Consider the following 8,374-nt stretch of genomic DNA (forward strand, 5'->3'; position numbering starts at 1 on the left):
GAATTTATCAAAATAGAATTTATCAAAATAATATTATTATATTAATTGCTTATAGTTTCAAAGATTAGACTCATGGCATATTGTATTATGCAACGTTACATATATTGGACATGAAAAATTGTAGCCACAGTTAACAATATACATAAATTTCGTTTATTTAAACGTAAAAAGGAAGACTGAAATGTAGACTGAAATCTTATATTTAAACAGTTTATTGATAACGTACAGAATATTTTACACACTGCGATTACGTCATGTTCGACTATGTATTACTACAACGCATCATTGTAGTACTTAAACGTAGAAAAGATACAATATTGCGTGAAACCTTATATTTAAACAATTTATTTATAACATATAGAATATTTTACACGTATAGATTATATTACTTGTAGATATTATTTTAGAATAAATTTAAAGGAGAAGACTTAAGTACAAAAAGAAGATGGAACTCTATTTTTTAACTCAATTTATTTTCCAAATTACCATTAATTTTTTTACTTGAACTTCCGTTTTTTGGTTTCCTTATTGTTTATGAAAATCTAAACGTTAGGTTCAGGTTCACTCAGGGTGAGTTGCTTCAGAGGAGCATAGTCTGCTTTCCAAACGTGTTCCTTGCAATGTTCCTCAGCCTAAGTGGGGAAAAAGACGAATTATAAATGCACAATTGCATCGACTGGCATTCTTTATCACTTACTTTGCACTCCCTGGCAGTTTCATTAGTGGAACACCAGTAGACCGGACCCCAAGTGCAATGTTTTATTCTGTTCTTTTCGTAAGACCTCTTGATTCTCGAGTTCTCCAAAAAATCGATCATCGAATAATCTTCAGGGCAAACCCCTATTTTTAAGCATACTTCCTTCAGATCTTTTTTGCTCTTGACAATATGCATTATACTTTGTCCATAGGAGTTGATTAAAGATATACACTAGAAATACGAAATTACAAACGTAATGATCAAATGTAACACCAAATAATATATAAACTATAATATACAGGAGCAGAGTAAGGAGGTTCTACCGCTAATGGATTAAAAATTCAGAAGTTGATGTAAATTTACACACTCGTCAATAATACCTTCATAAAGGTACAGTCAAATTTTGGTGAGGTTTCAGAGCTCCAAAACTGAGAAATAAATTATTACACTTTTCCAATTTTTACATTGACTCTTATGGAAAGACACGTTATTTTCGTAATATCTAATGAACAAACATTGAGATTACTTTGAAAAAATTTGTAGTGATAGAGAAGTAAATAAAGAAGATATAGCTGCTTCGAAGAATGTAGTTCAGAGCTTAGAACAATTATTAAAAATAAATAAGAGAGTATGATTTTCATCGAGGATTGAACTTCAGAAGATTTGACTACGTCGTACTTCGTAGACACATGCTCGGGCATACGTTATCTCTCTCACTCAGTTCAGCAGTCAGTCACAATACAGAGTATACGTATAATGACACAGCGTGTCAAATTTTCGAATCGCACTACGAAAATCAAGCACACGCCGTTAGCTATCAGACGGCTGTACAGCTTTGACTAGCTATGTATCGGTAGAACCTCCTTAAGCGGACTAGGCGGCCGCGAAGAAGCCCTGATAATATGCATAAATGAATCTCACCATGTTCTGTTGATCATCAGGCACACGATGGCAAACTTCGGTAAGAGCGTGTTTGAGACTCTCAGGAACGTCAGCGTCGTCTAACAAGTCAGTCATCACTGACATGATCGATTTACAGACCGCGCATTCTGTCACTGAATCTATTCAAAACATGATCAATGCACATTCTTGTTATTGATACTTTACGAACGTTACACGATCGTTCTGAAATTCTGTACAACGTACCTTTCATTTCATCGACGTAAGAATTACACAGTCCCAGCATGGCGCAGACCTGCTTGGGACTGACTTCCTTGGTAAGCATGTCTATAATGATATCTGCGTATTTAGTGACGAAGTCGTTGCACTTCTTCCTTGAACCAGGCTCAGGAATAAGGTGACAGACTTCGCGAATCACGTGTTCTATCTTCTCTCTCTGCCTGTTGTTGCCCAATTCTTTATCAACGTAGCGCATCACGTAGGCGCAAATCTCACAGGGCGCGTCGCCGTAGGTCTCTGCTGAGCTGTGTCCAGGTAACAGAGTATCAGCAAGTTCGGACGAAGCTGACAAAAGAAAAACAGCAAACAATATTTCGTATCAATGTCGTATAGCAACAGCTTCGCTAAAAAATAAATTATTCCACGTCTATTTCAATTTTTCACCTTCAATTTCCTCAGAGCACAATCCCATCGCCTTGCATACTTCCTTTGGACTAGTACCCTTCGTAATGATGTCTATCACGACATCCGCGAATTTGACTATGAACTTGTCGCATTTCTTCGTAATGGAGTCGGGGAAATGTCTGCAGACTCCGTGAACCGCGTGCTCTATTTCCTTCTTGTTCCACTCGCTTCCTAATTCCATGTCAATGAAATGCATCGCGTACTCACAAATCATACAGTACTTAGGTTCATCGTGCTCTGTCGTCAGTTTCGTCAACGGGAAGTTTGGTATCTCATTGGTAACTGGAGAAAATATAATTAGTTTTATATGGAAGAAACAGAAGTGGTAGCGTAACAGAATAAATATACTCACTTATCTCGCCATTCTTAGTGAGAAATTCCCCGAACTCCTCGTGGTCTTGCCCGTCACATAATTTGATGAAAACACAAACTTCCTGTGGTGTCGCATCGGCTAATAACAGTTCGATTAGTTCCTTGCTGTAGCCCTTAACTAAATCTTTACACTCTTCGACGAGGGAGTTGGGCAGGTGAAGGCACAACTTGTCCAACTGCGTCTCGATGTTAGCCTAACGACATATAATAGTTTACTGATAATCTGAAACTGGTAAAACCTATTCTGTATCTATTTTTCTTGTTACCATCCTTACCTCGGTCTTGTTATTCTTTATAACATCGTATATTTGGGTAACGGCTAATAAACACAGCGGGCAGCTAGGTTTATGTTGCTTCTCTTCCACCAAGTATTTTTGGGGTACTTTCTTCCATAATTCCATCAACCTATCGCTTGGACACAAATGAAGCATAGGGCAAGCCTATAAATGTAAGTCTAAGGTGATTCGTTTGTTCAGCGTAACTGGATCAGTAATTAAACGATCACTGATCCACTTACCTGAGATGGATCGATTTCCTGGGCCAATATAGCTACGACCGCGTCACCGTAAGTGTCTATAAATTCGGTGCACTGACCTACAATGGACTGCGGCAATTTCTGACACACTCCGTCCAACGCCTCTTTCACTTTTTCCTAAAAATACATAATAAAACGATATGGTAAACGTTTTATTTTGTATGAAAGTTCGCGGTCTATAAATTATCTTACCTCGTTAGTGGGATCCGTGATCTGGTTTTGTACGTAGTGCAACACATATTCGCACAAAGCACAGACTTCGGTGCCTTCGACGTTCAATCCACCCTCGGAGAGCGGGAATGGAACGAGTCTCTCGATCGGTAATTGCATCGCTTCAACTTCCGAATTGCTCAACTGCTTCTCGTGATTATCATTTTTGAAAACTTTCTCTGCGCTCTGAGCCAAATTCGCAGGTAACAAAGGTGCAGTCGGTGCACTCTGGAAAGTCAACGATACGACATTCGATGATTCGTAACTCATTAAAAATTAGCAACGATTCCTGATCGAATGCAAAATGAGTTATTGATTAATCGTTTACCTGTAATTTGTTTCCTTGCCCTGGGCAAATTCCACTCATTTGGCAAACAAAATTGACATCGAGAGATTTCGTCAAGTATTCGTACATTTCTCTGTAGTACTCGTCGACTATACCAGTACACTATCATAGGAACAACGTAGAATTAATCATTAAATCGTACATTTTTCACGGTATTATTGATCATACGCACTTCCGCTGAAAACGATTTGGTCTGTTTGCAAATTCCTTTTAACACCTGTTCGAATTCTGACTCGGTTGTATTTGCGACTAACAAGTCCCTCAAATGGCCGACCAGTTGCTCACATAATTTGCAGGGGAGATCATCGTCGAGATCGACGATTCCCACTGTAGACAGTGGCCTGATGTCTACTTTCAGGGTCTAAAGAACAAACGTATTATCATTGCTAGCAGAAATATTTATCGTAGATCACAGATATTTATGCAAGATGAAATGATTATGCCAGTTAAAAAAGTGCATCCGACGTAACAGTTTCTTTTATCATTTAAAATGCTTTACTCGCGTAATTCTTTTTTATGAACGTATAAAATCGACCGCCTGGTCGTAAATACAACACCTGTTCTCCACTGTCATCTTCGTGTTTGTGATATTCACTGCTACACTGGCCAGACAAATGGCAGATTTCCTTGGCATGAAAGTCTGTCTTCAAATGCTCGTAGATAGTATTGAAATACGTCAAAACGTGGGCCGTGCAGGCATCGCTGAAAGTACCTAATTCACCGCAAACATTCAGCATTTGCTGTAACACTTTCTCTTTAGGAGTGCTCGCGAACTTGTGTTCCATGTGCGTTGCTATAACGTAGCATTTAGAGCACTCGTTGGGTTCTAACTCGTCCTTTTGCAACGAGCGAGTCTTCAAATCTTCGATCTGAAAGAAATTTAGTCACGAAATTTAGTCCTTCGACAGTATTTTTATATAATGATCGGTGCATAAATAATTCTGATCTTTGATCTAATGAACGTCCGTCAAATGATTACCTTTCCTCCTTTGCTTTCGTATTCCTCTAATAATCTGTCGATTTTCTTGGAGTTGCAAAGACCAGCAACTGAGCAAACTACAGAAGGATTCATTTGTGATGCCAGTGTCTCGACCAAGTCGGGAATATACTGATCCACGATCTTGATACACTCCTTCACTATTGGTTTGACATGAATCAATTTACAGCTTCCCTCGAACACGTTTTTCAAATCTGTTTGCGTTTCATTGCTTTCCAATTGATCTCTAGCTTGTTGGACCATGTCTTTACAGACGTCACAGACACTATCAGTATCTTCTGGCACGGTCATACTCGACCAGACCTTCTTGATGCAGTGCTTCGTCGCGTTGCATCCTGCTGCAGTTCTATAATTCCATTAAAAGTTATAATCAAATCGTAAGAGAATCATAAGAGAGAGAGTGAAATGCTATAATTAATTTAAACAAATAGAGTATAATAGAAATAAAACACGTATGCTTGTATGACTCACTTGATGTTCTCGCACCAGTAAGAAGGTCCCCAGGTGCATTCCTCTTCTCCCAAAAGGTGGACATTCGTCGCTTCTCCTGCAGTAATAATGACCCTCGCCCTGCATACTGAAAATTCAAATACTGTATCGTAATTCCTATTCAAATTTAAACAGCAATTCATTTATATTAATTTAAAAACTATAAAGTTCTCTTGATAGAAAAGAATTTAGTTGTTCGATATTAAGAATTCCATGGAATCATATAAAATTTGCCATTAATGATTCCGGCAAGTAGTGGTCATCCTTTGACTCATCTACTGTTAATGGAAATTTCTTTCTATGATGACTAACAATAATGTTATGCATGACGATTCCCCAGATAAAGATACAGTCGCATCTTATATAAAATGTATATAAAATAATATGTAATACAAGATATATAACAAACATCAGAAAGTAATCTGGGTTAAATTACAAGTGTTATCTTCTTCTTGTTGGATGAAAAATATTTGAAACACAAAATGTATTAAATCTAATTATAATAGTAATTATCTGTAATAAGCATGTATTGCCTATTCTTAAATATATAATAATGGAATTTAATTCTAAATCGTAATACAGATCTGGCTGCTTCATATGGTGTCAAAAATGAAGTAATAATAAAACGGTTCAAAGGTAGAACGAGAAAAGATAAATTAGCGTGGATTCGATAATTCTTATCGGCGGGGAACAGAAACAATAATAATTCGAAATAAAAAGACTCGTGTATCACGATTGAGAAATTACGTCGTTCTTAAAACAAAGAAACGATATGTAGTAGTATATGCACGGTAATATCTTCTGTCCTCGCCGTTAACCTTCTGATCTTTAACATATTAACGATCTACAATGTTACTTACATGAAATAATCGCGCAGAGCGCGATTAACAACAGGCTCCTCATTATTTCGCTGCCCCGATCCCCGATTCTAGTATCCTAAAACAATGATTTAGAGAACGTCACACAGCTCGCAATTCAATGTAATTACTTCTTCCTCCTTTGTACTTTTTCTTACTATAGTCGAGAACTCGACGATGACGCGCAATTAGAATGCAATATATACCGTACCTATTGTAAACGGAATGGAATGATAATATTGACGAATTGTTGGTTGGCTGGCAACTGATTAAAACTATTAGTCACAGACACAGAGCGAAACCGTGGGACACCTCGAACTTCGAACACTGTCAAATGACTAAAAATGAGACGGAGTTCCTATATTGTATATATGCTCGTAATGCGAGCGAAGCGAGTATATATATATATAGTGTTCTCTTCTTCTATTCCAATACTTTCTCCCTTTATCTGCGTTTATTCAATAGCGATTGGTTGGATAGTCAGTCGGCAGGAAGCAAAGTTAATGGTCCTGCAAATTAATAGAAACTTTTTAATTACATAAAGACTTGTCCGAGGAAGATCTTAAAAATCTAGGATTTCATAAAGAATATACTATTTTAATACAGTCGCTGCTATGTATTTTTGATATGTAACAAAGTCACTTGCTACAACGGTTTCCGTGGTGTAGTGGTTATCACATCCGCCTAACACGCGGAAGGTCCCCGGTTCGATCCCGGGCGGAAACATTTTTTGTTTCCATTTCAATGATAAACTTGCCTTTATACTTATCATTATTCTCTACCTTTCTTTCAATTTTAATAAAATACGACTTTATATTAAAACCAGAGATCCTAGAAACATGGGCAGACCGTTCATAGATGAAAACTAGAACGGATAGGTGTATAGTCAGCTGGATAGTGGGACTGTACGTACCTAACTTCACGCGTAGACAGAATAACATAAAGAAAAACGATTTGATAATGTTGCAAAGAATTAATTTATATTTCTGGGACTTCCAGCTTTAATTTGAGTGGCGCTTCATCAAAATCCGTGTGGTAGAACTTGGAACATCAGAACTTGTTTTGTTGAACCGACCTGACGGGTTATAAGAAATGCTTGGCGATGAATTTCCGTTATAAATAATGATGTTACCGCCTTCTGAACGGTTTATTCACATTTCCGGAATCAGTCATCAATCATTTAAATATGAAGAGGATCGTAACAATGTTCGATAACCGGGAACTGATTAAACGAATACGTCGTTTGATCGACACGAGTAATTATTCTTATAGGAAAATATTACTATTATTCATCATTTTCGGTGGTGTACTTATGTATTTTGGGCCGATCATCGTTCAATGGTTGTTCAACTCTCCAGACGAATCTCCTCAAGGTAAATGGATTCGAATAATCAGTGCTCAATAGTCCATACAAATTAATGATTGTCAATGAAATTGCAGATTTCGAGGATCGTTGTTTGAACGATTTGTTATCACAATACCAACCGGGCTCTGTCGAATATAATTTAAATATTCTTCACGATCCGCTGAAATCGAACGAATATAATTACCTGCCATACATCGGCAACGGAGTGTTCGGTATTCCCATAACCTTGGATTCTGTAATTCATATTAAGCAAGGGAGATCGTTGTCGTTGCCAGTGCAATTTCAACCGTTCGTCTATCATTCTATGAGAGAGAATGAAATTTACAGAAAGGAAGCCAGCGTCGTGGATTACACCAAGGGAATCGTTTATGGCTATCAGTGTATCAGAGAAGGCTATTACATAGAATCACAGTATTATGCGAGTAGGGTCATGGAGAATATATTGATTCAGGAGATACAGATAGTAAATACATTGACTGTGAAACAGAATGTAAAATTGGATAAGCAAGAGACGAAACATTGGAGCAATTCAAGGACTGAGATTATAAAGTAAACGTTGCTGTCATTATTAAAACGAACTATACTTAATACAGTTCTCTCAACTAATATTTCTATTTCACAGGATCCAAGTGGATGATTTCTCAGAAGAATATAATTTAATTTCTGGTTACGTCCCATTGAACAATGTAAATAACAGAATAATAGCAGTGTCGATTGCTTACAAATTACCACAAAGAACAATTCAATTGAAAGGAAGAAGTACAGTAAAAATGAGATTTTTTACTAGTATAGAGTACAGCGAACCAATCAGTATGGAAGACTATGGCAATTACTATGAAATTACCAAGAAGAAAGCCATCGAAGTGAGTCGCATGTGTTATTATCGTTGAAAATAATTATCGTAGCGCTATAAGGTAAAGG

At 37.2% G+C, this 8,374-nt stretch overlaps 2 protein-coding genes and 1 non-coding gene across 3 annotated transcripts in view; 2 read left to right on the forward strand and 1 right to left on the reverse strand.

The window, feature by feature from the left end:
* Window positions 1-196: 196 nt before the first annotated feature.
* Window positions 197-6,454, reverse strand: Sap-r (prosaposin). The gene is made up of 16 exons (XM_018033793.2): window positions 6,299-6,454; window positions 6,091-6,166; window positions 5,213-5,318; window positions 4,724-5,087; window positions 4,302-4,613; window positions 3,917-4,105; window positions 3,727-3,846; window positions 3,381-3,626; window positions 3,171-3,305; window positions 2,929-3,093; window positions 2,634-2,847; window positions 2,261-2,563; window positions 1,844-2,161; window positions 1,619-1,758; window positions 698-928; window positions 197-632 (listed from the first exon to the last, which is right to left on the reverse strand). Exons 2-16 carry the CDS (start codon window positions 6,131-6,133, stop codon window positions 543-545), a joined length of 2,976 nt encoding a protein of 991 aa, XP_017889282.1. The 5' UTR covers window positions 6,134-6,166; window positions 6,299-6,454; the 3' UTR covers window positions 197-542.
* Window positions 6,455-6,740: 286 nt separating this feature from the next.
* TRNAV-AAC (transfer RNA valine (anticodon AAC)) lies at window positions 6,741-6,813 on the forward strand. Its single transcript has one exon. It is a non-coding gene; the product is annotated as a tRNA-Val (tRNA).
* The window catches only part of LOC108630473 (uncharacterized protein KIAA2013 homolog), a 3,954-nt gene continuing 2,336 nt past the window's right edge, over window positions 6,757-8,374 (forward strand). Inside the window, exons 1-4 of the mRNA XM_018033797.2 lie at window positions 6,757-6,992; window positions 7,087-7,460; window positions 7,528-8,002; window positions 8,076-8,316. Of these exons, the coding sequence (XP_017889286.1) occupies window positions 7,274-7,460; window positions 7,528-8,002; window positions 8,076-8,316 (903 nt within the window). The 5' untranslated portion in view covers window positions 6,757-6,992; window positions 7,087-7,273. The remainder of the gene's footprint in view (window positions 6,993-7,086; window positions 7,461-7,527; window positions 8,003-8,075; window positions 8,317-8,374) is intronic.

Source organism: Ceratina calcarata, unplaced genomic scaffold (assembly GCF_001652005.2).
Source record: "Ceratina calcarata isolate Rehan_Ccalc_2016 unplaced genomic scaffold, ASM165200v1 scaffold77.2, whole genome shotgun sequence".
NCBI lineage: Eukaryota > Metazoa > Arthropoda > Insecta > Hymenoptera > Apidae > Ceratina > Ceratina calcarata.